Here is a 25539-nt window from a genome sequence, read left to right as displayed (position 1 = left end):
AATCAGGCTATTGGGTTCTTAGGGTTAATGTTCTAATGTTAATCCCTTCTCTGTTGATTTTTTGTTTGAACCATGCTCTGATTAGGTATGGTAGTATGCTCTGTCTCAGACATGAACAGTCCTATATCCTGCAATTCTGCCGAATATTTTTGCAGGCTGGTTAAAGACTTTGGATGTTATCCCTGTTTCATGATACCACTGTGTGATTTTTATTTTCTAACTCTTTCTGTACACCTATCGACTAAATAAGTAGCTAAATGTCTGAAATATCTCTTTTGTGAGTTCTAATATTGGAACCAGTGATCTCCATCTGTCAGAGTAATAATTCATTGAGGGATATGGTTGGATTAATGTGTCTTGAATCATGCTCATCACAGTAGAGAAAAGATGTCCTCTCTGACGTTTTGGGTAAGATGTAATGTACATGGTTGGTGCTAAATCTATTGTGCTCTTGTTTTGACGATGAGACACAGCAGTTTTGCTATTGCATTCTTTTCCCTTTTGGCATTTTTGTAACCTGCTATATATGTCAGTCAATCTCATGCCATTTGCATGACTTATCATGCAGGAATTATTGTTCTGATCTCAATGGAATGTTTTCACATGTAAAATCACTCTACATTCTCCAGATTCTGTGATCTTCTATTTATGTCCTGACACTCCCTGGTTTATTATATGCTTTCTCGTATTCTTGTGCCCACCATTAACTTGTTTTTTTGTTCTTTTTTATTTTTCCTTCCATTTTATTGTAGCCGCAGACTCATGAAAGGAATCTGCAATCCATAAAGGTAAGTTTATATCGGCCTCTCCTGGAGTCAAAAAGAAACTTTTTTAGATTGTTATGTGCACACATGAGTGATCATCAAAGAAGAATGATACCAAATGGTTGCTTCACCTTTTTCTTCACTTAAACAATGGGTTTATTCCCTATGTGGACCATAAAGAAAAATAGAAAAAACTAAACCTAGTCTTCTCTTTTTGCTCTTGGGCATAGCTCTCTTTATAAATTTGTAGATCCACTTTAACTACAAGTCTTTTATATATAGGGTCTAAAATAAGATTGAAGCTACACTTTTTTGTTACTTGTTTATGTGTTTATGTCTTGAGTGCTTAATCATGGCCTAAGCGTAATGATTGTAGATATATACATCATTAATTCATGTCTTTTCCCGTATTTGCCTGAACTATCAGCCCAACTGTTCTCAGAATCAGTCCCTTATATATATATCTCTCATTATCCTTATATTGTTTCCCATAAACCTCTCTCACTCTCTCTATCTTTCTCTTAATATGTCAGCTACTGGTATAAAAAGGGCCAACCCAAACACTAGACCGGTTCAGAGAGATGCTTCGGCCAAGCAAACAGCTATCAAGGGACCTTATGGTAAGAGTCCGGGATGCACAACGAGCTGCGGATTAAGGTTACCGAGGAAAACAGAAGTCACAGCAGCAAAATTAATCAAGCATCTTGGATGCAAATTTGCAAAAGGATTGCGTTTGGTGGTGATGAGGAAGAAGAAAAGATCTCCACCGTCGAAAGTTTCTTCTTTTTCGGGGAGATCTCAGCCATCAATCATCCCAATAAACAATGACAATCATCGGTCAGAGGCTATAGAAGACTGCATACAGTTCATCAACTCATCATCCTCCTTCACCAGATCAAACTCTACATCTTAAGTGTTATCACTCCCAAACCCTTTGTCTCGGTCTGTCGCTCGCTCGCTTATTGTCTATTTGCTTATTCGTGAGAGTTGCATGTAATGTCCACATAAATCTATTATGTGACTTTTGTTGTTGTGTGTACTGTGCAGTAGTACGAGTAAATGTCTTCCATCTTCCTCAATTTCTGTCTATAAATATTAGATTTTGATATTCGTATTTCTTCACGATTAGTTACAAGGATAACCCACTTCTGTTTTGTTAATAAACCATTTCTTTTTTTTTTTGACAGCAAAAATAAACCATTTCTATAATACATATTTTGTATAAAATTATTATATTGTTTGTGAAAGCTACTTTCAGGATTTTTTTCTGAGATATTTCCATCATTAAAATGTTCGTGTGTGACTTCTTTAATCATTTTATTAATTATGCAGTAAAAATGCTTTAGTTTAAAAAGTAAATTTAAAATAGATTATCCAAGAAAGTTCATAAATAAAGCATGGCCACTGATTTGTTTACCTTTAATAGTTAGTAGCACCTTCAGTGAACGGGACACCACCTAAATCAATCATATGTGTGTGCGTGTGGGATTTGTTTTAGACTTTTAGCTTAACATTTCATAGCCTAAAACGACTTCTCCCTTTATATTTACTTTTTACCCAAATTCGTGGTCGTGTTCGATTTGTTATACAATTTGATTGAGTGGTCTACTAAAAGTCTAAAAGTTGAAATCCCCACTAATCGTTAGATAATACTACGTCCATTTGTTAATGTTGTTCCGCTGAAATTTATATATGTATTAATCAAAATCAAATTGATTATTAGCCTGAGACGAAATTTTGTCGGCAAGTCTACGATAAAGCGAGAGATATGAAATTAACAATTAACTTCTAAATAGGTTGGTGCAGTTAGTGTGATAATAAGCGTGTGACCAGACCAAAAGAAAAATTTGCAAGAATTAAATTATTAAAACATCAGAATGCTTAAAGCCCGTTAAGCCTCAACATCGTGTGGGCGTAATTCCAAAGCCTAAAGCCCGTAATATCAAAGCCCAAGGCCATGTTTAAAATACCCAATTCGCCAGAGCCACCGGCAATCTTCCCGCCAGTATAATCGCCATGGATTCCGGCGTAGCCTCACGCCTAAAAATTTCTTCAGACATGATTCCGATCTCAGCTGATTTAAAATACAATTAATCTGCCCCCAAATTCCCAAGAACCCTAAATTAAAGAAGAGTAAAATTGAAGGCTGGAGATTTCGAACATGGACGGTTACTCTCTCTCTACCTCGGTAATCTCGTTCCCACGTTCTTCCTCGCCTCTTACGCTTTGCGTGTTACCTAAAAAGTTCATCACCTTCATCGTCGCCGGTTTTCCTCTTCTCAAAAGCGGCCCACTGCCGATCGTACTCTCTCGATTCGTATTTACGCGCCGTGTTTCAAGCGATTTCGAGCTCATACTCGATTCTGCGAATTGAGCAAGGAACTTCTCTGCGATTCTTCATCAGGTATCAACTTCTAGGCCTCTCTCTACTTAATTTTGGTTTCTCATAAAGATTCTTGTGGTTTGAAGAATGTGTCCCTTAATTATGATTTTTGGGTGCAGGAACAAGAAATGACTGCTGTGAAACTGGAAGCAATTGTTTGCCACGAGCCTGATGAATCAGAGCTGAGTCACTTCAGTGGTAATGGTAGTAAAAACGTTGTCTTTCAACTTCTCGATCAAAAGAGTTCCGAACGTAGGTGGTTAAGTGAAAGGTAATAATATAACATGTTTTCTTCCGCTGGTTGGTTCAGTGTTATGGTCTCTAAGGATTTTTTGTTGTTATAGAAAGGAATATTGCATTGAACTTTCTTGATTCTTCCTCAAGGTTTCTCAGATGGAGACGGAGATATCTTCCGGTTGATGGAGATAACAGACGTGACCACGGCTCTGTCAAACAGTCAGGACCCCTTGTGTCTGGAGCAGCTTACTGTGTCTCTTCCTGCAGCATGATTATATTGAACAAAATTGTTCTCTCCAGCTATAATTTCAACGCAGGAATCTCTTTGATGCTATATCAAGTAAGACATTTTAACCCATGAGCTGGCTTAGTGATAATTTGACAAACTATTTTGTTTGGTGATTTCCTTATACGTTTATTTCAGAACTTAATCAGCTGTTTGGTGGTAGCTGTACTAGATATCTCTGGAGTAGTTTCAGTGGAAAAATTTAACTGGAAGTTGATCAGAGTCTGGATGCCTGTCAATGTTATCTTTGTGGGCATGCTGGTCTCGGGAATGTACAGGTAAGGTTTCGAACATTAGGCAAGAGTCTAATTGGTGAAATTTCAAAGGATGCTTGAATATAATGCAAAGTTACATTTCTTTTCCAGTTTGAAATACATTAACGTCGCTATGGTAACTATTCTGAAGAATGCGACGAATATTATTACGGCAATAGGGGAGGTATACATGTTCCGCAAAAGGCAGAACAACAAGGTTTGGGCTGCAATGTTCATGATGGTAAGTTAAATTGCACATCTCCCTCCAGTTGGCTTCTGTAGGCAATCCCTCTCTGATATCAAAGTGACACCAACTAAGAGTTTGCAATACAGATCATTTCTGCAATCAGCGGAGGTATCACAGATCTCACATTTGATGCAGTAGGGTACACGTGGCAGCTTGCCAACTGCTTTCTGACCGCAAGTTATTCAGTGAGTTCACGCTTATGAAACCAGTAACTGGATCTTGATGCATCACTTTCTCACTCTCCATAATGATCTTATCTTTGTTACAGCTTACTCTTCGTCGAGTCATGGACAAAGCAAAGCAGTCTACAAAGTCTGGCTCGCTCAATGAAGTGTCAATGGTGCTGCTGAATAATCTCTTGTCTCTACCTTTTGGCATCATCTTGGTCATCTTACTAGGCGAATGGAGATACGTAATAAGCACGTAAGAACTATTAAACAGAGTGACACTTGTCCAGTGTTTAGTTATTCTGTCTATTTAGTGATATAATTGGCTGATTCTTTAGCCCACTTAAAATACATCTGGATCACATAGATATTTCCAGCTTCTACTGTATTCTTCTTACATATAGTAGAATTTCTAGATACTAGTTTGTGTTTATAACAAGACTTGAGACTGCAAATGGGAAGATACACAAGTAGACGATCTCAGGGGAACTAAACAGGCGCATATGAAAAAGGTGATATCTTTTGAAGGTATAATGTTCATGGTGTTTTACTCTCTGGCAGGGATGTGACAAAAGATGCAATGTTTTGGGTAGTGGCAACAGCAAGCGGCTTCCTTGGTCTAGCCATCAGCTTCACTTCGATGTGGTTCCTGCATCAAACCGGACCGACAACATACAGGTATATCTTCCTCTGCCCAAAGGCAACATTTGATTGGATTTTTTTATCTGGTGTTAAATGTTATAACTTTCTTTCTATTGTGTGGCAGTTTGGTGGGATCATTAAACAAGGTTCCGATATCACTAGCTGGTCTTGTACTCTTCAACGTCCCTCTGAATCTCCCAAATTTGTTCAGCATACTTTTCGGTAAGTAACACACTTACAGATCTGCATCATATATCACACAAGCTATGATCATCATTATGTTATATGTTTTCTTATCTTTTGGTAACTTGAAAAGGTGAATGAATTTGTGTATGTATTTTGGTTTTGCAGGTTTATTTGCTGGAGTGGTCTTTGCCAGAGCAAAAATGTCGTAAAGCGTATTTTCCAAGCTGACAGTGTGATTGAGGTTTAGACAAATAAACGCAAACACCAAAGACCAAACTTGAGAGGGTTCTTCATCTGCAGCTGGTAGTTTCAACTTGGAATACATTTTTTACTATACAATGTAGAATGTAGTAATATAGATATAAAAAAACATCCGATTGATTAGATAGTCTTTGCTTAGAATGTTTAATTGGTTTATGCCTTGGATAATTCCGTAAAAATATCAGACTTGAATGATTGATCTATGCATAGAAAACTGGTTGGAACTTGGACGCAAGTACCTATTGAAGGTTAACTACTTCGTAAAAAGCTATCTGATCGTACTGCGTACGTCCTAAAGTGTGAAAACAATAAAATATCTATATATACATTTTTGAATGACTTTTAGCAAATAAATCCTGGAGTTGGACCTTATTTACGGATGAATGCCATTGGCATTAATTATTAATTTGAAAAATATTACTTAAAGATATTACCAATACGATTTCGAGAATCATAAATTCATATCTTCCTTAATTTTCTGAGTCATTAATGTGATAATCTTTAAGAAATATTTCTCTGTAAAAAAAAAAAATCCACATTAATGAAGGCATTAAAATCGACACTAACAATTAAATTATTTAGATGTTCAGTTATTTTAAGATTCTTATATCTTATTTGATATTTTTTTTTTAATATCTCATTCTTTAATTACTGCGTTTAGAATTTATTGGTTGTTACCTATTTTTTGGTGAAATTTATTGGTCGTTACTTAATAAGTAATTATGGTGCGTTTATTTTAGTTAATATCTAATTTAAAGGATTTGTTTTCTTTTATTATTAATAAATGAATAACATGTATAGAAATAAAAAATTTTTTTTGCGACTCCATAATAAAAATATTAAACTCTTATTTTCTACATTTCTTACACATAATATCCTCTTATTCAATAATAAAAAATATATATTACATATTTTTAAAAATATTTATAATATTTAAATTATATAAAAAATTTGTAATATTAATATTATTTCAACTCTATACAAATTTAATATATATGTATATATATCTTATGGGAACCATTTAAAAGAAATTTTTAAATTGACTTGAATTATATAGCTTTTAAATAAAAGTATTATTAAAAAGAAAAATAACTAAATAATGTTTAATTTCACGGGACGGGTTTGGGTTGATATTTATAAAAGATCGTATACCACGGGTGAAATCCTAAAATTAACAATCAAAATAATCTATCAAACAAATTACATTTTGATTTTTTTAAGAAAATATAGCCCCGCGGTGTACTGCGGGTTAAAATCTAGTTAATAGTATTGGAGCATTATTTTCACATCTTTCCACATCATCTAGGTCTAGCAGAAAAAGTGACAATAAGAGAGTATTTATAGTGACTTCACGTGAGAATATGCAGAGATCTGCGTGAATCCCAAAAGCTTATTATGGAGACGATAGACACACAAAGTCCACTTGATAATGAGTGATAAAAACAAAAGAAAGAGAGACGTGTCCCTCTTTTGGGGGTTCACATTAATGTTTTTGGTTTTTTTTCCTCACGATCCGATGTGTTGTTGTCTACAGAGATCTAAAGAAACGTACGGATCGAGAAGGGTTTTTGGTTTCTTACAAAACCTACACATATTTCTCTAACTCCCACCTCTAACTAAAATAAAGATTATTTATTACTATGCAATTTATGCAAGTGCTGATATACTAGTAATTTAATTTTGTGAGACATTGTTGTGTAAAATTCTGATTTCACACTGCAATTAATGTCGACAATCATGTACAGGGGACAAATGACACACACAATAAAAAGATGGTTCAAACTTATATATAGACAGAAGTGGACAATATCATTTACAAATCATCCAGCAAAAATGACATGCACAAACCATGGCCAAATCCTCTCTCTATAAGGATAAGGTTTAAGTTCTTTTAAAGAAACTAATTGACACATGGTTTTGTTCACGAAAGAGCAAGCCCGAGTAGGTAAAAAAACAGAGTCAAGCTCGAAATATGTGCATATATAAAACTAAAGTTTTTGGTTGACAAAACAAAAAAAGTTTGACACATGAACATGAGTTTGTATAGGCAAAAAACACACTGTACGTACACAAATTGTTGCGACTCTTTTTTCATGTGGTGTTGTTCTGTTGCGGTGGAGCATCGAGAGGGAAACACGTTTCATCACCACCGGTGTTCCAAAGGAAATGTGCGTAGTTGGCGGAGTAAACGGAGTTTGTTGGATCAGCGGAGATCGCTTCTAAGTACGTTTCCTCTGCTCTCCAAATATCGTTTCTTGCTCTCCATAGAAACGTTGCATATTTGTTCAGTGCCTCTGCGTCCGCTGGTTCTGCTTTTGCTGCTCTCTTGAAATACTTTTCCGCTCTGTTTTCACCAAGCAAACCAAAAGAAGCCACGTTAGACCACCATTATCCATGGGCTCTTAGCCAAATCTTAAGGTAAGATTTGTGAAGAAAAAGCTTAAATATAAACCTAAAAGCTCTTATATAAGATCTCTTTCTTCACAAATCTTAGCTTAAGATTTGGCTAAGATTCATCTAAGAGCCCATGGATAAGGGTGCTCTTAGATATAGACAAAGATATAACACAAAGAGTAGAGATAAGATATGGATTTGAATAAGGCCAAAAGGGTAAATGATGAGAAAACGTAAGTGAATTGGGTTTTGGTTTATAGAATGTGACACATGTATCAAATGAGAAACTGTCTAAAATGGAACCACTTAGCTAAAATGTCAAAATATTGTCTGGAGACTGATCACCAAAATATCTAAAACAGTGTTTTACCCATTTTAGAGAATTATTACCTAACAACACTATTGGTGGATGAAGAATAATGTAACAGTGGTCTAAAGACTCAAGCTTCAAAATAACACCACATACTCCACTGTCAAGTATCATCAACCAAGGTTTTTTTTTTCCTTGTTGGGAACCCACCCCAAAAAAGACTCTAGCTAAAAGACAAACTCTTTGGGAAAGAGGACAATATATCAATCCCTATAGTGAATGACAACATTTTTAAATTATGCCCTATTTTATTCTGAAAATGGGAGATGTAGATATTTCATACTAGTTGTATTCTTTCTCTAAGGGGTAAAGAGAACTGGTTCACTCAATTTAATCCTATCCGATTGGTTCTTATGGTGATTTGATTATGACAATTTCTAGCTTAAAATATCTATGGCTCCCTAATTTGCAATAAAATATCTACCATTCCACGGCTACTTCTGACAGTTAGTAAGTATCAACTTGCAAGACTCCAACCTAAACACCAAACCGAATCTAAACTCCCTAATCTTACTTAGTCAAATAAAGAACAAAATCAAAGATAATATACTTTAAATAACATGATTAGTGGTCAGATGTTAATTACCTGTCGTAGTCATGGATGATTAAGTAGAGAAACTGTGCGTAATTAGCGAGAAGAAGAACGTTGTCAGGCTCTTGAGACAATCCCGTTTGGTAGAGAAGCTCTGTCTTGAAGTAATCCATGGACTCCTCTGCTTCTAATCTAGCCTCTACCGGAGAAACCAACTGCTTCATCGTGTCGTGATCCAAAGTTTCCATTTTCTCCGTTTCCTCCAAGATCGAATTCCACAGTCTAATCTCTTCTTGCCCCGACACAGATACATCTGAATCCGCACTTGTTGCACCGAGAGACGATGATGAGAATTGAGATTTTTTGAACTGATCAGATCCATCTCCCTCTGTTCCGCTTTGCACCGGCGGTGGGATGTTGTTCCCACCGCCACCGCCGACAAAAGATGTTTTCCCGTAAGGAGAAGAAACAGAGAACGTCTTAACCATTGAAGAATCGAACTTCTGGTTTATTTCTTGAGTTTCACTTAGCTCCGACGTCGTTTCGAAGCTGAAAGAGAGGGTGGTTGTCGGAGGACTTACGGCGGCGGCTAAAGCAGAGTTGCTCTCAATAGAGTAAACCGTGAAATTAGCGAGAAGGATCATAACAGAGACCATCAGAGTAGGTGTAGCAGAGAAAACTTGTTGAAACAACCAAACAAACGATGCTTGCATTTCTTTTCTCACACGATGAAGAATTCCTTGCAAATCTTCGAAGAGAAGAAGCTCTCTCATGTGTAACGTGAAGCTTTGAAGTTCTCTGATCATAAACACCATTGAAGAGAAAGCTCTCTCCACAGAGGAACAAGCCGATTCTCCGACTTGTTTTAAAACTCCTTCCTCCATCTGTAACTTTCTCTTTATGATCCTAAGCGAAAGAGGAAGATCGACGCTGTTTGCTTTCCGCTCGATGCTTGACATTTGCACCATCTCTGGCCACGGCGGTTCCATTGAATCTGACCTGAAATTATTATGGCTTCCTACGATGTCCATCTTTCGAGTGGAATCGTCAATGCTCGTATCTGATTCGTATTTGTCTTCTTGGTTAGAGACTTGGAATTTGAGAGTTAGCTCTTGCATCTTTTTCGAAAACTCCTCCTCGGAAAACGGATCACAGTTTGCGCTAAAAGCTCTGCGAATCAACTGAGTATTAGGTTGTTTTGTTGATCTCCAGAGCTCACAGGAGTTGGAGTGTTGGAGATTCGTGGAAGAAGTGCCCAAGGGAGAAGAAGGATTAAGCCTCTGGCTCTGCATCGCGGAACGACAAGACAGAGAAGAACGTCCGTCGTTTCCGATGACCCGTCGTCTTGAAGGAGATGAAACGGCGGAGGAAGATGAATGATGAACTATGGGATGAGCCACCCATTGATGGAAGGTAGAGGCTGTTGCTACTTTCACTCCCATTTTTTGAAAATATCTTCAAATCAAGATTTTATTGTTTAGCAGCAACAACAACAAAAATCTGGACAAAAACAGAGCAAAAGCTGCAGACTAGTTTCGTCTGAAATGCTTTTTCCTCTCTCAAGATTTCCTGCAAATCAAAAGATGAATCCAGTGAGTCAAAATGAACCATAAGATCTCAGCTCAGGATAGTTTCTTTGTAGGAAAACTTTGATAGAATAAGTAAAAACTGGGAAAACTAAGTTATTAAATCCATGCACACACTCACGGGAATGAATCATTACAATCCCATAAAAAACGGATCGGAGGAAAACTGAATCAGCACGAGAAACAATGAAACACCGATATCATAAATACAGAAAAACTTGTGTGAAAGAGAGGAGATGCCGAAGAGACTCACTCTATATAGTTAGTGAGCGATGATTTTTGCCCGAGATTTTTCTCGAATTTTCTCGGAAAGAAAAAAAAAAAAAAAAACTTTCTCGGGATAATCAGTGGATGGAGCACGAGGCAGAGAGCTGCCTTCTATACAAAATGCGATGAAGATTTTTATCACAGACTGAAAAAAAAAATTGAGTGAGAAAATATATTTTTAATTTTTTAAAAATATCACAGGTGAAGCTAGAATAGTCAAGAGAATACCGGAGAAACCGGTAACAGGTGAAAAAATAAGTGACATGGCACCCGTTACAGAAAATAAGATGAGAGGAAACCGGGAGTTATTTGGAGATTTTCCTTTTGAAATCCGACGGTTGTAAATGTGCCACTTTGATCGTAAAGATCTGACAAATTTTGAAAAATGGAAAGTAAAACTACAATAGACGACATATAAAGTTACACGTGTAATCGACGTGACATATTTTTTTAATTAAGGAGAGTGAAAATAAAAACAGCCTGGCAAAAAGGTAGGCCAAAGAAAGTGGGGTCCTCGTGTCCATGTCATCTGGCAACGACTTTTGATTCATTAAGGTAAAGTTTAATTGCGCGTCTTAGCTCGTTTTTCCCATCCTATTTTTAATCTCACAAAAGTCGAGTATTAGAAAGTTCTCACATGTTACTAACCAATTGGAGCATTCCGTAAATTGGAAATGACGTCAGAGTTATTGACATTTTGACATTTTTGTATATCTGACAGTTATGGCGGATTTATCTACTACAGTACTAATTTCTACATTTAAGAACTCAAACATGAAATGCATTGAATGAGAGATTCAAACGTCAAACGTCAAAAGTCAAAACACAAGCTTTATTTCGAAAATGGCAATAATGTTGGCTTTAGTTATGTGGTTTAATACTTTCACACCAAATAAGTTATCATCACCATAATGCTAAATTGCTAATGCTAAGCAAGGTAAACGCAGACCTAGGGTTTTAGTGGTACTAGCCGATTGGACGGGAAAAAAACAATTGAATGTACTTCTAATTTCTAAGGGTAAAAATTAGTGTTTTTTTTTTGTTATTGGAAATTTAGAAAATATATATTTACTCCATGATTTTTTACTTAATATATATTGAATGGAGTATATATATATAAAGTATAGTTTAACGATTTCGTGATTTCTTTAAAGCCATCACTGTTCAGATTTTGTTTGCGTTTTACAATTAACATATTGGTGGATCGACTAAATAAAGATCCAACATGTGTTGTGCTTATGCTTTCATATTAGTCTTAATCATGTTTTCATAATATTCAATCAATATGAGTACAACATAAACGTTTATAATACAATAGAAGCACATCGACAATATAATTCCTAATGTGGTTTGCATCGAGACAACATAATGGATAAAAGCTCCTTGTGACTTGTCTTTTTCATAAAAAGTTTGCATAATTATGTATAAACGTTTATTTTTTCTTTGAATATAATTTAACATTAAATTCAAAAAAAAAATAATCGATATGAGTACGTAAAACAATATACTCGCGTCCAAAATATAATGTCTTACTTTTCCAGATCACATGTTGCACATGCTATTGACCTAACTTTTGTAATCAGCAGAGTGCTATACAGTATTACAGTTCCATAAATTTGAACTATACAATTATACATAGCATGAAGACATATTGACTATCTTCTGTTCTTGCAAAGTACATTTATTAATTTCACGATCTTGCAGGACAAGAATCGTTTAACTATATTATATTACTAAATTTTAATCGGTTATAGTAAACATTTGGCGTAGATGCACTATATATATGCAATGCATGCATATAAAAGTATATCAAATTAATTAAGACGAAGCCACCAAATTCCAAAGTTGAAATAAGTAAATCCTAAAAAACATAACAAAGTAAAATCCTATGATTAAAAAAAAAAAAAAGAAGTAAATCCTATGATGTTAGAACAAAATACTTTTTGTTGGAACGTAGCAATTGAAGGGAGAGGGTAAGGAAGCGACGGTGGAGAAGGAAGGAGAAGTGGCCGGAGAGTGGTGATAAGTGACCGGTAAGCACCAAGTTGACGGAAATCGACGTCGTTAGGGAAAGCAACGTCTAAAGAGAGCGAAGGTCGTGATGAAGAAATCGACGGTAACGTCCACTCTTGATATCTTATTAACGGCTGATATTTATTGTTCTTTTGATATATTCACTCTGGGTATTTAATTAGTTCATGTCCTTGTCGATGTGCTTCTATTGTATCATGTTTAATTTCTGGTTATTATAATTCAATTACCTTATTAAATATGCTTTAATAATGTAGATACGGTGTAATCTAGGCTATCTAGCAGTCCCATGTGTAATTTACAACGAATTAATTCTCGTTTATACTTATTTCGCAAACTGAAGATTTATCATGTTGTACTCAATACGTAAACTCTCCAATCGGATCAGAGCCTCTGGACCGGTGGCCTGAAATCGTGGACCCTACTTAGTCTTATTAGGATATTCCCAATCTCGATTTGACACTGATTTAGTTGTAATAAATAAAACCGATAGTAAAAGGTTTTCATGTTTTGGTAAAAATTAAAGTAGAGTTCTAGAAAAAGTAGAGTTTTAGAACAACCGATGATAAAAGATTTTATGAATAATTTGTAGAACGAAAGTAATAGGTATTGCCATTTGGGGAGTTCGACAATCAATAATGGAGTTGTGTGAGACAAATGGGAGATACAAAAGCTAAATGTCAAATTTTTTTGAGTTTAATAAAACAATTAAAAAAGGATAAATGAACCATGTACATATTAATTAAAAAGTTGTACATCGATGCACTTACATAATACAATGTTGGCGCAAATGCTAATGGGTGAATTAAATCTTTATACACGGTTAATGTATCATATTTTTGTAAATGGGCACTTACATAATACAACGTTGGCGCAAATGCTAATTAAAAATTGTTCATCGATTGCACTTACACATTTGTATCTACCATGTTGGGACATTAACTATCCACAAATAAGTGAACAATGACGGACATAATATATACTGTATAAGTTTTATAATAAAACACTAATTCTTTGGTCAATCACATATGACATATCTAAAGAGGGTTTTCGCATTTTCAAAATTGTCATATCAAGTCTTACATTTAGTTTAAATCGAATATATATAGTGAATTGTCTTAATGTCAATTCAAATAACTATAATGCGATAAACCGGTAGAAACAAGAAACCATCTTTTCTTCCGGTGCAGCTATTCAAGACAGATTTGGGAGACATTAGCAAAGGGATTACTTCAAAACAGATACACATTGGAGTGGGATCAACTCATGTTGCTCATTTCAAGTAACACGCTCAAACAGAAGGCACGTTTGCTTCTGCGATATGCCTTTCAAATCGCAGTCCACACCTTATGGAGAGAGAGGAACAATCGACGGCATGGAGAAGACCCTATCACAGCATCGATCCTTGGGAAAACCATCGACAAGAACATTCGCAACCGGATCACTCTTCTTCGAAAAACCGGAAACGCAAAGTATGAAGACCTTTTCACATTTTGGCTCTCCACTAAGTTTTAAATTGTAAACTCAATGTCAAAAAACCTCAAAAATGATGCACTTGATGTAACACTGGTTTTTTTGGTGAATAAATTTTACATTCATTCAAAAAAAAAAAAATAACTATAATGCGTTTATGCTTGAAACTCTTTTGAGCAAATATTAAAAGGATTATTTACACCATACAAATTACAACCCGTTATATATCGTTGCTTAGTTGTTTCTATGTAGTGGAAAATAATACCTAAGCTTACGTAGTGGCTCTTGATAGGATGTTATGGCCAAATTATTTTACAATGCTGAGACTGAGAGCGAGAGAGGGAGACTGGCAGAAGCAGCGACACGGCATAGGCTACTCTCTCATCTTCTTTCAACCTAAATTCTATATTTTTTTGTTTTTACATTTTATAATTATTATTCTTTTTTTGGTGCATGTTGTGATATAATATCAGCGGATCTTATATGGACATTTTTATTCCCAAATAAAAGTTTACGAAGAGGTAGACCAAAAATAATGATATCTCATCTCACTTGGAGTCCTTGTCCAACTCCTCACGTCCTTTTATTGATCAATTTAACCTCAAATAAACAAAAACTATAAATATTTTGCAGCATTGTTTTGTTAGGATTTGGATCTTAAATATAACTCTCATAAAACCATAAAAAAAATGTGAGAATTTGATGCGCCTTTTTGGGAATATTTCCGGCATGAAAGACCGTTGGAAATGTTTGAGTCTTTGTGTTTTAAGAACAGAAATAGAAGAAGTTATAATCATGTTGTACACACGTACGTTACTGACATATGAACTAGTTATTCAGTTTCAGAACCCTGAATGAATTGAACCTGGACACAGCCAATTATGCAAGCTTTAGTAGATGAGACCAAAATGAAGAAAAAATCAAACATTTTTGGTGTCCGTCCACTAGAGGATTTTGAATGGTGCTAATCTTGTTAGTGGGGGTTTAGGAGTTAAGGATCAAATCCTTCTATTTTACAGACAAATTCAATAAATCATCTTGGACCAGTCTTTTGGAACTTTAAACCCAATAATACAAAAATTTGGATATTGTAGGTACAACAAATCTTTCCGACATAGGAATTTAGAAAAGAAAGCAAATTTCAGCTTCAACAATTACTTAAAAAAATAATGGGCCCATTTACACAATTCGGCCCAATAAAATGCGTGGTTCAAAAAGGCATCAGAAGAACAAAGGCGGGAGCTACGACGAAGAGATTGATTCGCCAAGCACGATTGAATCTAAAGTCCTCTGCCAAATTTCGTTTCCGATTTCCTTGTGTGACCTAACAATGCCTACCAACGCCGCCGGGGCGAGTTTATCTTCTTACAAGTATTTTGTAACCACCGGGACGGTGAAATTCGAAAGCCTTGAATCTGCTGCGTATGAGATTCCTCGGAAGAGAAAGTCGAGATCAGATTCAGCGGCGGCGGTGAATCTTATGTCTGGAAATTCTCTCTCTTCGCCGAAGAAATTGAAATCTCATCGACCTTGTTTTGTTTCTAATCCCAGAATATCAGTAAAGGTGCATAAGTTCAATATTAGAAAAACCACTCGATCTGCATCAGATTGTTTTTGATGAATTATTCCGCCATTGTTGGATCTGAGTTGTTATCTATTTGCAGGAAGTTATGGAAATTTTGAGAGATCCAGTGAATTTGGTAGTGCAGAAGTTATCTGATTGTTTAGGCTCTAAATCTAACTGGAATCCTAGAGGTAAACAAACATGATCCATTAGATTCTTCAATAGTCTACTTATTCTATTGTTTTTTATGTCAATCATATGTGATGATATTATTTCAATGTATAGATGAGGAGCAAATGAGAGCTGTGAAAGAGGCATTGCACGTGTCCAAAGCACCATCAACAATTGTTTGCCGCGAGGACGAACACATTCGCATTTTCGGCTTTGTGAAAGGCTGCATAGATCAGCAAAAGGCTGGGAGTTTGTACATATGTGGTTGTCCTGGAACTGGAAAATCACTCTCTATGGAGAAAGTAGTACAACAAGTTGGTGATTGGTCAACGCAGGTATCGATTTTGTTGTTTTACAATAACTTGTAAGTTTGTAAGCAATGTCATCGACGGAAAGATTGAACATTGGTGAATTTTATCAGGCAGGTTTGCCCCCCGTGGATACATTGTCTGTGAATTGCACGTCGCTGACTAAAACAACAGATATTTTCAGCAAGGTATAACTATAGACCTTAAAGTTCTTGATTTCAGTTTAATATTGATGCTTCTAGGCTTATTTTGTTGTTAGATACTTGGTGAAATCAAGCCTGGCAAGAATGCTAACACCAATTCTTCACCTCTACAACATCTTCAAAGTTTGTTTTCTCAAAAACAAGCATCGTCCAGCTCGAGAATGATGTACGGTTGTTGTGCTTTGATTACATAACAAGATTTCTGAAAAAAGCAGTGTTATTCTTATTCAAACTCTTTTCCAGGTTAATAATAGCAGATGAGATGGATTACTTGATCACTAAAAACCGAGGAGTCCTGTATGATCTTTTTCTGCTTACAACTTTGCCATTTTCAAGGTGTATACTTATAGGTACTGTCTTTTACGGTCACAGCTACGATTTATGTGTTCATTTCCTCTGTTCATATGCAATTGTGACTTACTCTGTCGTTTTCTATTTCCAGGTGTAGCAAATGCAATAGACCTTGCAGATCGTTTCCTTCCAAAATTGAAGTCCCTTACTTGTGAGAATTTCTTAATTTTGTAATTTTTAAACAGTCTTCCATGTGAACTGAAAGTCTCAACTTTGAAAACGTAGTGTTGGATTCACTCATCAACTGTTGTTTCTACTATTTCTTGTGCAGGCAAACCTATGGTTATAACTTTCCGTGCTTATTCTAAAGATCAGATCCTTAGGATACTTCAGGAGAGGCTTATGGTAATTCATTCTACCTTGTTGCCTGCTAAGATGTCTTGTTTGAGACAGAAAAATCTGTAAACTAAAAGATATTCTATGTTGTTGCTATATATGTCTCACTTACTTTAAGCTCTGTTCTGACAGGTTCTTTCATATGTTGCATTTCAACCAAAAGCCTTGGAGCTCTGTGCCAGAGTAAGAATCCATATCCTTGCTAGTCTGATATTTTCTCTCGGTCATGAGTCAATCTTACTTTCCTCTACATATCAATTGTTGATGTTTATTTTATTTGCACTGCGCCAGAAAGTTGCTGCAGCATCAGGTGACATGAGAAAAGCACTATGTGTCTGCAGGTGAGTTCAACATTTTTTCCTCACAGAGTTTGTTCTTTTTACTTGAAACGTGAGTAAGATAGTGCTTGGGATTCATATGTCGTAACGTTATATAGTGGTTGCTAACTAAAGGTCATACTCTCAGACGTTATATAGTGAATAGAAATCTTACATTCTCCTTTGATCCATATTTTCAGAAGTGCTCTAGAAATCTTAGAAATGGAAGTAAGAAGATCAGCTGGTCCAGAATCACAAGGTCCTACTACAGATGATTCAGTGGTTAGTATTTGGACATTTTCCTCTGATACGAATCTGATATGAATATCAAGGATTCTTATAGACCTTGGTCTTCCTGTCCTTAATGTTGCAGGTTAGGATGGATCATATGGCTGCTGCATTATCCAAGACATTTAAATCTCCTGTAGTTGAGACAATTCAGTCTCTTCCTCAACACCAACAAGTACGTTGCATCCACATAGAGTCATCTAAAAAAATCACATACATGTTATAAAACGTTTATGCTTAAGCAAGAGTGGTTTTATAGAATCTAACCGGAGTCATTACAAGCTTCTCTTGACACAATTCACAGATCATAATATGTGCTGCTACAAAGGCTTTCAGAGGAAGCAAAAAGGATACAACCGTTGGAGAGGTAAATCTTCGTTCAGAACACGAAACACATAATTTTCATTGAAGTTAAAACCAAAGCATTGTTCTGAATTACTCATCTCCCTTCTCACAACTTTCAATGCAGCTTAATATGTTATATCTAGAAATCTGTAAATCTTGGATGATTTCGCCAGCTGGAATTACAGAGTTCACTAATATGTGTACAGTGCTAAACGATCAGGTAACTACTATTGCCGTCTTTAACTATTTTCTGATGGAGAAAAGCTTATGGGATACTTCATCTGTGAACTGATGATGATAGCTAAGACAAATGCAATAAAATCAATTCTAGAAAGACTTTCTCGAAAGAGTGATATTTGATCAAAAATGGGTTTTCTTGCTTCAGGGGATATTAAAATTCGGTCAAGCTCGTGGGGATAAGCCAAAGAGAGTTAGCCTGAGAGTAGACGAATCAGACATCACGTTTGCTCTGCAGGTAATCAGCTTTTTTTTTTTTTTTTTTTTTTTAATTTTTGCTAATCTTTAAAACTACTAGTAAACACTCTTTCGGGATAAAATTACTAAGTCTAAACATCAAACAACAGGAGATACGATTTTTCCGCAACTGTCTTGTGTGAGAAAAAAAACATCATTCGTACAAAGGAAAACATCTGGTGCAAACAATGGCCGACTAAGTTGTAAGACCATGGATAGTAAACTAATTGTACCATCAATTATTTTATTCGAACAGTTAGTGAACAATTTAATTACTTTTTCCTCATTAATTATTTATCATATGAATGTAGGGTCTCTCCACAATTTATTACTCATTCTTTTCCTCTGGGGGCGTGTGTGTGAGCTGTGAAAGACTGAAAGGAGTTGGTAAGTAGTGGGTTTAGTTTCTTTTTCCAGTAAAAGTGGTTAGCTTTTTCCCTCTCGTGCTGGACCTATCTCTTTGGTTTGGTGGTTTTATCATCAGCCTTCATTAAAGTGTTCTTGAAGTTTTTATCTTTTTGTGTAATATGTCATTGTTGAAGGTACAAGTTTGAGTTGCCTTTTCTGTACATATTATTTAACAGTCCAAAACAAAAATGTACATCAAATTTAACAGTTTCCTTCTTGATGTATAAACAAGCCTAAGATCTAAAGTTTTGGTTACGATGTGTTGAAAAAGGAGAAGTTGCGATCCTAATTCCCTTCTAGGGTCAATTAGTAAACTCGAGAGTTTAATCAATTATTCCATCTTTTTTAATTTAAGTGATGTTTAAGTTTTTTCATACAATAAAAGAATTTCAAAAATCTAATTTAATTTACTTTTTTTGCATAAAAACATAATTAACTGTAACTAATTCAACCAATTAAAAATATACTATAAAATATCAGTATTAGAAGTATTAAATATATTTATTTTTACATAAAAGTTGAAAACATTAAAGTGAAATAAGAAAAATCCTCTAACACATTTAAAATTAATGATACGTAAGTGAGTAGTTGGCAAAATGTGTAATTAATAGAGTAGTATAGTGCCTGCGTAGTGCCTGCGTAGTATAGCCATCAATCATTCGGTCATTTGTTTAAATATCAATAGAGAGATAAAAGTATTAAACACAGTGACAGAGAGAGAAGAAAGAAGAGGACGATGAAAGCAGAAGCAGAAATTATCTTTGTTACATATCCAGCCCCTGGTCATCTTCTTGTCTCCATCGAATTCGCTAAATCTCTCATCAAACGTGATGATCGCATCCACACCATCACCATCCTCCACTGGGCATTACCTCTCGCTCCTCAAGCCCACCTCTTCGCCAAGTCTCTCGTTGCTTCAGAGCCTCGAGTCCGTCTCGTTGCTTTGCCTGATGTTCAGAACCCTCCGCCATTGGAGCTCTTCTTTAAAGCCCCCGAGGCTTATATTCTTGAGTCCACCAAGAAAACAGTTCCTTTAGTCAGAGACGCTCTCTCCACTCTATTTACTTCACGTAATGAATCCGGTTCGGTTCGTGTCGTCGGTTTGGTTATCGATTTCTTCTGTGTTCCAATGATCCAAGTGGCAAACGAGTTTAACCTTCCTTCTTACATTTTCCTAACGTGTAACGCTGGTCTTTTAAGTATGATGAAGTATCTCCCTGAGAGACATTGCATAACTGCTTCTGAGCTAGATTTAAGCTCCGGCGACGTAGAACATCCAATTCCCGGCTATGTCTGCTCCGTGCCGACGAAGGTTTTGCCTCCAGGTCTATTCGTGAGTGAGTCATACAAGGCTTGGGTCGAGATTGCAGAAAAGTTCCCTGGAGCCAAGGGTATTTTGGTAAACTCATTCACATGTCTTGAGCAGAACGCATTTGATTACTTCGCTCGTCTTCGTGAGAGCTACCCTCCGGTTTACCCGGTCGGACCGGTTCTTAGTTTGAAGGATCGTCCGTCTCCGGACCTGGACCCATCGGACCGGGACAGGATCATGAGATGGCTCGAGGACCAGCCGGAGTCGTCAATTGTGTACATCTGCTTCGGAAGCCTCGGAATCATTGGCAAACCGCAAATTGAAGAGATAGCTCAAGCCTTAGAACTCACCGGCCACCGGTTTCTTTGGTCCATCCGTACAAATCCGACGGAGAAAGCGAGCCCGTACGATCTGTTGCCGGAGGGATTTCTCGATCGGACGGCTTGTAAGGGACTGGTGTGCGATTGGGCTCCGCAAGTGGAAGTGCTGGCCCATAAAGCGATCGGAGGATTCGTGTCTCACTGCGGTTGGAACTCCGTGCTGGAGAGTTTATGGTTCGGTGTTCCGATCGCCACGTGGCCAATGTACGCTGAGCAACAGCTAAACGCGTTCACGATGGTGAAGGAGTTAGGGTTAGCCGTGGAGCTGCGTTTAGATTACGTTTCGGCGTACGGAGAGATAGTAAAAGCTGAGGAGATCGCGGGAGCCATACGATCTCTGATGGACGGTGAGGATACGCCGAGAAAGAGAGTGAAGGAGATGGCGGAGGCGGCGAGGAAGGCTTTGATGGACGGAGGATCTTCCTTTCTTGCGGTTAAAGGATTCCTCGACGAGTTGCTCGGCGGGGATGTTTAGTTCTATTATAAACGTCGCCGTTGTGGCGTGTTTTGCTTTCAATCGTTTCTATTTGGTTTGGATTTGGTTAGTCGGTTTAAGCTTAGACATCAACTTGAAATAAAATTCCCAAGAAACTGAATCAGTCAAAGAAAATATGCATATTTCACATAACATATATAAGTTTATTAGTGAAAAGAGGAAATATATAGTTTCAAGTATATTCTCCAGGATCAGATATAATTAACTAAGCAATTTTTTTTCCGGTATCGAATAACTAAGCATGTTGAAATGATTGCACCAACATTTGCATTAACACGACGAACCATCTTCAAACAATTCTCCGATGAATCGAGCAGTTGCCAAAGACGACGATCCTTCATCCATCAAAGCCTTCCTTGCCGCATCAGCCATCTCCTTAACCTTCTTCCTCTTCTCATCCCCACCGTCCATCAAAGATCGGACGGCTCTGGCTATCTCATCACAAGTCACCAAACCCCCACGACTCGACACGTAATCCATCCGGAGATCCACCGCGAGCCCAAGCTCTTTCACCAGCGTGAAGGCGTTAAGCTGTTGCTCTGCGTACATCGGCCACGTGGCGACGGGAACGCCGAACCATAAGCTTTCAAGCGTAGAATTCCAACCACAGTGAGATACAAATCCTCCAATTGCTTTATGGGCCAATACTTCCACTTGTGGAGCCCAACCACATACCAAACCTCGGCCCGCTACTCGGCCCATGAATCCCTCCGGTAACACATCGTTAGCATTCGTCTCCACGGCGCCGCTTGTTCGAATCGACCACAGAAATCTGCAGCCGACGAGTTCCAACGCTAGAGCTATCTCCTTCACTTGCGGCTCATCAACACTTCCTCTGCTCCCGAAACAGAGGAACACCACCGATGACTCTGGCTGATCATCGAGCCACCCAACGATCTGATCTCGATCGGCTGCTTCTTCGTTCGGACTCGCTCGATCTTTCAAGCTGAGAATCGGTCCGACCGGGTAAACCGGAGGGAAGCTTTCCAGGTGAGAGAAATAGTCAAACGGGTGTGGCTCAAGCTCAGCGAAGGAATTTACCATAATACCCTTCGCATCGGCGAATCTCGGCGCTAGCTCGACGTAAGCCTCGTAAGCTTCTTTGTTGAACAATCCAGGCGGCATAAATTTGGTCGGAATAGCGTTTATGAATCCTGGAACAGGCAATTCCTCATCGCCGGAGTTCAAATCGAACTCAGATGCGATTTTCCGATGCCGATCCGGAATATATTTCATCATCCCCAAATATCTAGCGTTACACGTGAGGAATATGTAAGAAGGAAGATTAAGCTCGTTGCCAACATCATTTATCAATGAATTGCAAAATAAATCGAGAACCAAACCGGCGACTCGAACCGAATCGGATCCTCGACGACGCGACTCGACGATGCTGGAGACGGCGTCTTTGATCAGAGGAGTAGTTTTCTTGATGAGCTTTACTATGTAAGCTTCCGGAGCTCTTTGGTAGAGATCAAATGGAGGAGGATCTTGGGTAGAGGGAAGGTCATGGAGACGTATTTTGGGCTGTGAAGCGATGAGAGATCTGGCGAAGACGGAGGCGTCAGGAGCAGAGGGTGAAGACAAGTTGAGGATAGTGATTGTGTGGATCCGATGGTCGAGATTGATGAGACGCTTGGCAAATTCAATATGGACGAGAATATGACCTGTGGATGGAACTGGAACGAAGATGAGCTCTGTTTCCTTCACCATTTCTCTTGAGATATGTTTGATTTTAGACAAAGTGGGAAAAGCACCACAAATGTGGAAATGTTGTTAAGGATGTGTGTCAGTGGTGTCGTGAGAGACTGTGAGTCTTTGATTCATGGGAGTTCTGTTTAATTGCAAAACCAGTCCTTACCAAAAAGAAATTTCTAAAATCCATCATAAAATAATTAAATTTTGTGAAAATGAGAGAAATGTTGGTCATCCATCTACACCAACAAAATATAAGACATGGAGATATTCGTGAACTATAAAGAAAACATGTTGTCTTGATCCCAAAAAAAAACATCTTGAAAGATGAAAAAAATTGGTTGTAATTTACTTTAAAAGTACATCATGTGAGTGTTAGAATGTGGTTTGTAATTATGGTATGTTGTGTTAAGGTTTTCAGTTACAAAATTGTCTGTTTCTTAGATGATTATAGAAATCACCATACATTACACTTTTGTATGGAGCTTACTCAAAGATAACACTGCAGTGTAAAAAAAAAAAAAAAAAAAAAAAAGTTATTCCTTCCGTTTTAGTTTAGTTGTCAGTTTAGGATTTAAATTTTGTTTCATAATAGTTGTTGTTTTAGGTTTTCAATGCAAATGTTTGTTGAAAATTCTAGTTTTATCTCTACTGTTTTAATGTTTTGGTTAATGAAATTTTTATAAAATATATTAATAAAGAATAAAACAGAAAATTTAATGACTTTCTTATTATTTATCGGACTCTTGGTCTTATAGCACAAATGGCGTTTATTAACATTTAGTACACGATAAATTGATAAGATTTGTTTATTTATTACAAATTACATAATTATTTTGCTCCGAAAGAGAATGATCAAAAGTGATCCCCAAGAATATCTCTGATAAAAGTTCCTGTGGCCACCATAGAAGATCCACCATCACCAACAGCTTTCCTTGCCACTGCTGATATCTCTTTAACCTTCTTTCTCACAGGGTTACCACTATCCATCAATGATCGGACGGCTGTGGCTATTTCATCGGCTGATACAATCTCCAAAGTAACTCTATCACCGTCCGCCACGTAATCAAGCCTTATCTCCACGGCTAAGTCCAGCTCCTTCACCATCTCAAATGCGTTCAGCTGTTGCTCCGCATACATCGGCCACGTGGCAATTGGTACACCGTACCATAGACTCTCCTGTACAGAATTCCACCCACAGTGAGATACAAATCCACCTGCTGCCTTATGGGCCAAGATATCCACTTGAGGAGCCCAACTACACACAATCCCACGGCCCATCGTTCGATCAACGAATCCTTCTGGAAGCGGCTCGTGGGGATCGCCGTCTCCCGCCATATTCGTACGGATCGCCCAGATGAATCTGCACCCGATGAGCTCGAGCGCCTTAGCAATCTCTGTAATCTGAGGTGCAGGGAGGACTCCCATGCTCCCGAAACACAGGAACAAAACCGACGAGTCTGGTTGCTCGTCAAGCCATTTCATCATCTCTTCGTATTGGGCCGATGCTAGACCCGGATTTGTACGGCCCGTTAAGTTGAGAACCGGCCCAACAGGATACACGTGAGGGTAATCTCGTCCTCGAGAAAAATGTTCAGCAGCATAAGGCTCGACTTCGGCAAACGAATTGACCAAAATACCCTTGGCTTGATGTAATCGCTCGCCAATTTTGACCAGAGACCCGTAAGAGAGTTTGTCGAACACACCAGGCGGCAGAACCTTGGCGGGAACACGGTTCACGAACGCCGGAATCTGTAACTCTTCTCCAGCGGAGCTCTCATAGAACTCCGACGCAGTAAAACGATGTCGTTGCGGGAGATACTGTAGAACCCCTAAGAAACCGAAGTTGGAAGTCATGAAAATATAGGAAGGAAGGTTTACCTCATGGCCAATATCGATCAAACCGACGCAGAAGAAATCAAGAATCAAGCCGGCGACATGACAATCATCTCCGGAAGATGATGATGAGACTAAATCTTGGATGGTTTTTCTGAGACAAGGTATGTTTTTATCGACGAAATCGAGGATGTAAGTCTCGGAGGAAGTGTCAAGAAGCTTAATCGGAGGTGGATCGTGGATCTCCGGAAGACTGATGAGTCGGATTCCAGGCTCGGAGGCTGTGAGCGAAGCAAGAGAAGCGTCGGCGTGAGGAGCGTAAGGGAGATTCATGGATAGGATTGTAATCATGGAAATCCTACGGTCTAGATTGAGCAGACGCTTTCCAAACTCGACCGTGGACAAAAGATGGCCGGTCTCCGGCAGAGGAACGAATATGAGCTCAGCTTTCTTCATCTCTATACTTTTTTCTCTGTGTGTTTTCTATTGAAGAAAATGAAACGCTGTTTATTTGGAATGAACGATATGGTGGTAGTGGAGTCCGATGTATTAAAAGTAGAAACAAACAAGAAAAACTGATTGGTGCACAAAAAAAAAAAAAAAAAAAAAAAAAACAAGAAAAACTGATTATAATTAATTAGGCTTTGACTGTCAAATATTTTAACTCAAAAATAATATCTTAATTACTCCATTATAATCTCTTGCTCTCAGAGATTCAGATATGTGTATGTCTGTATGATGTGTAATAGAATCCAAGGGGGAAAAAAGTAAGAGAGACAATTATTACGATTTGACGGTAAAAAAGAGTAGAAGAGATATCTACTGGACTTGAACAAAAATTGAAGTGGAAGACAGCGAGTTTTATTCTCTCTTTCTTTGGACAACAAAAGTGGAACAATGATTTGGCAAAAATCTTTAAGCCCCTTAGTTTAGTTAGTATTAGTTGTCTAGACATCAGATCAATAGGTTTAGTAGAAG

The 25539-nt window shown here is 37.6% G+C and overlaps 7 protein-coding genes across 9 annotated transcripts; 4 read left to right on the top strand and 3 right to left on the bottom strand.

Annotated features, from left to right (window-relative positions):
- The first annotated feature begins 159 nt into the window (after window positions 1-159).
- On the top strand, window positions 160-1878 carry LOC9328455 (josephin-like protein). Its single transcript, XM_002892347.2, is given in 3 exon segments — window positions 160-777; window positions 779-788; window positions 1298-1878. Coding segments are annotated over 3 exon segments (492 nt in total). The 5' UTR covers window positions 160-675; the 3' UTR covers window positions 1678-1878.
- A 759-nt stretch (window positions 1879-2637) lies between these two features.
- LOC9325704 (GDP-mannose transporter GONST2) lies at window positions 2638-5694 on the top strand. 2 transcript variants are annotated; one of them, XM_021010419.1, is made up of 10 exons: window positions 2638-3168; window positions 3267-3418; window positions 3532-3724; window positions 3809-3948; window positions 4036-4165; window positions 4258-4356; window positions 4440-4594; window positions 4900-5016; window positions 5105-5202; window positions 5332-5694. In XM_021010419.1, exons 2-10 carry the CDS (start codon window positions 3276-3278, stop codon window positions 5373-5375), a joined length of 1119 nt encoding a protein of 372 aa, XP_020866078.1. In that variant the 5' UTR covers window positions 2638-3168; window positions 3267-3275; the 3' UTR covers window positions 5376-5694. The 2 variants fall into 2 exon arrangements, with proteins under 2 accessions (XP_020866078.1, XP_020866079.1); XM_021010420.1 differs by lacking the exons at window positions 2638-3168; window positions 3267-3418 and having other exon boundaries at window positions 3638-3724; window positions 3834-3948.
- Window positions 5695-7120: 1426 nt separating this feature from the next.
- LOC9328454 lies at window positions 7121-10710 on the bottom strand. 2 transcript variants are annotated; one of them, XM_021012006.1, is made up of 3 exons: window positions 10563-10710; window positions 8778-10292; window positions 7121-7771 (listed from the first exon to the last, which is right to left on the bottom strand). In XM_021012006.1, exons 2-3 carry the CDS (start codon window positions 10163-10165, stop codon window positions 7519-7521), a joined length of 1641 nt encoding a protein of 546 aa, XP_020867665.1. In that variant the 5' UTR covers window positions 10166-10292; window positions 10563-10710; the 3' UTR covers window positions 7121-7518. The 2 variants fall into 2 exon arrangements, with proteins under 2 accessions (XP_020867665.1, XP_020867664.1); XM_021012005.1 differs by having other exon boundaries at window positions 7301-7771; window positions 10431-10672.
- Window positions 10711-15334: 4624 nt separating this feature from the next.
- LOC9328453 (cell division control protein 6 homolog B) lies at window positions 15335-19115 on the top strand. The gene is made up of 17 exons (XM_002892345.2): window positions 15335-15644; window positions 15745-15835; window positions 15930-16150; window positions 16237-16311; window positions 16383-16492; window positions 16570-16676; window positions 16769-16828; window positions 16949-17022; window positions 17146-17196; window positions 17305-17354; window positions 17531-17612; window positions 17704-17793; window positions 17923-17985; window positions 18088-18183; window positions 18349-18438; window positions 18548-18640; window positions 18749-19115. Exons 1-16 carry the CDS (start codon window positions 15411-15413, stop codon window positions 18578-18580), a joined length of 1527 nt encoding a protein of 508 aa, XP_002892391.1. The 5' UTR covers window positions 15335-15410; the 3' UTR covers window positions 18581-18640; window positions 18749-19115.
- Window positions 19116-19476: 361 nt separating this feature from the next.
- LOC9325703 (UDP-glycosyltransferase 71C3) lies at window positions 19477-21128 on the top strand. The gene has a single exon (XM_002892344.2). The coding sequence runs from the start codon at window positions 19582-19584 to the stop codon at window positions 21010-21012; it is 1431 nt and encodes a 476-aa protein (XP_002892390.1). The 5' UTR covers window positions 19477-19581; the 3' UTR covers window positions 21013-21128.
- Window positions 21129-21155: 27 nt separating this feature from the next.
- On the bottom strand, window positions 21156-22954 carry LOC9325702 (UDP-glycosyltransferase 71C4). Its single transcript, XM_002889592.2, has one exon. It carries the CDS (start codon window positions 22741-22743, stop codon window positions 21304-21306), a length of 1440 nt encoding a protein of 479 aa, XP_002889638.1. The 5' UTR covers window positions 22744-22954; the 3' UTR covers window positions 21156-21303.
- A 486-nt stretch (window positions 22955-23440) lies between these two features.
- LOC9328452 (UDP-glycosyltransferase 71C5) lies at window positions 23441-25102 on the bottom strand. Its single transcript, XM_021013583.1, has one exon. The coding sequence runs from the start codon at window positions 25015-25017 to the stop codon at window positions 23581-23583; it is 1437 nt and encodes a 478-aa protein (XP_020869242.1). The 5' UTR covers window positions 25018-25102; the 3' UTR covers window positions 23441-23580.
- Between the last annotated feature and the right edge of the window lie 437 nt (window positions 25103-25539).

Source organism: Arabidopsis lyrata, assembly GCF_000004255.2.
Source record: "Arabidopsis lyrata subsp. lyrata unplaced genomic scaffold ARALYscaffold_1, whole genome shotgun sequence".
Taxonomy (NCBI): Eukaryota; Viridiplantae; Streptophyta; class Magnoliopsida; order Brassicales; family Brassicaceae; genus Arabidopsis; species Arabidopsis lyrata.
Note: the sequence above shows the minus strand (reverse complement) of the source record. Positions and strands in the feature narration are given on the sequence as shown.

Coding starts and splice junctions, on each gene's coding strand:
- LOC9328453 (XM_002892345.2), top strand. CDS start 15,411: ATGCCTACCAACGCCGCCGGGGCGAGTTTATCTTCTTACAAGTATTTT. Junction 16,493..16,569: donor TCGTCCAGCTCGAGAATGAT/GTACGGTTGTTG, acceptor ACTCTTTTCCAG/GTTAATAATAGCAGATGAGA. Junction 18,184..18,348: donor GTACAGTGCTAAACGATCAG/GTAACTACTATT, acceptor TTCTTGCTTCAG/GGGATATTAAAATTCGGTCA.
- LOC9325704 (XM_021010419.1), top strand. CDS start 3,276: ATGACTGCTGTGAAACTGGAAGCAATTGTTTGCCACGAGCCTGATGAA. Junction 3,949..4,035: donor CTGGTCTCGGGAATGTACAG/GTAAGGTTTCGA, acceptor TTTCTTTTCCAG/TTTGAAATACATTAACGTCG. Junction 4,357..4,439: donor TTCTGACCGCAAGTTATTCA/GTGAGTTCACGC, acceptor TCTTTGTTACAG/CTTACTCTTCGTCGAGTCAT.
- LOC9328454 (XM_021012006.1), bottom strand. CDS start 10,165: ATGGGAGTGAAAGTAGCAACAGCCTCTACCTTCCATCAATGGGTGGCT. Junction 7,772..8,777: donor ATCATCCATGACTACGACAG/GTAATTAACATC, acceptor TGGTGAAAACAG/AGCGGAAAAGTATTTCAAGA.
- LOC9328452 (XM_021013583.1), bottom strand. CDS start 25,017: ATGAAGAAAGCTGAGCTCATATTCGTTCCTCTGCCGGAGACCGGCCAT.
- LOC9325702 (XM_002889592.2), bottom strand. CDS start 22,743: ATGGTGAAGGAAACAGAGCTCATCTTCGTTCCAGTTCCATCCACAGGT.
- LOC9325703 (XM_002892344.2), top strand. CDS start 19,582: ATGAAAGCAGAAGCAGAAATTATCTTTGTTACATATCCAGCCCCTGGT.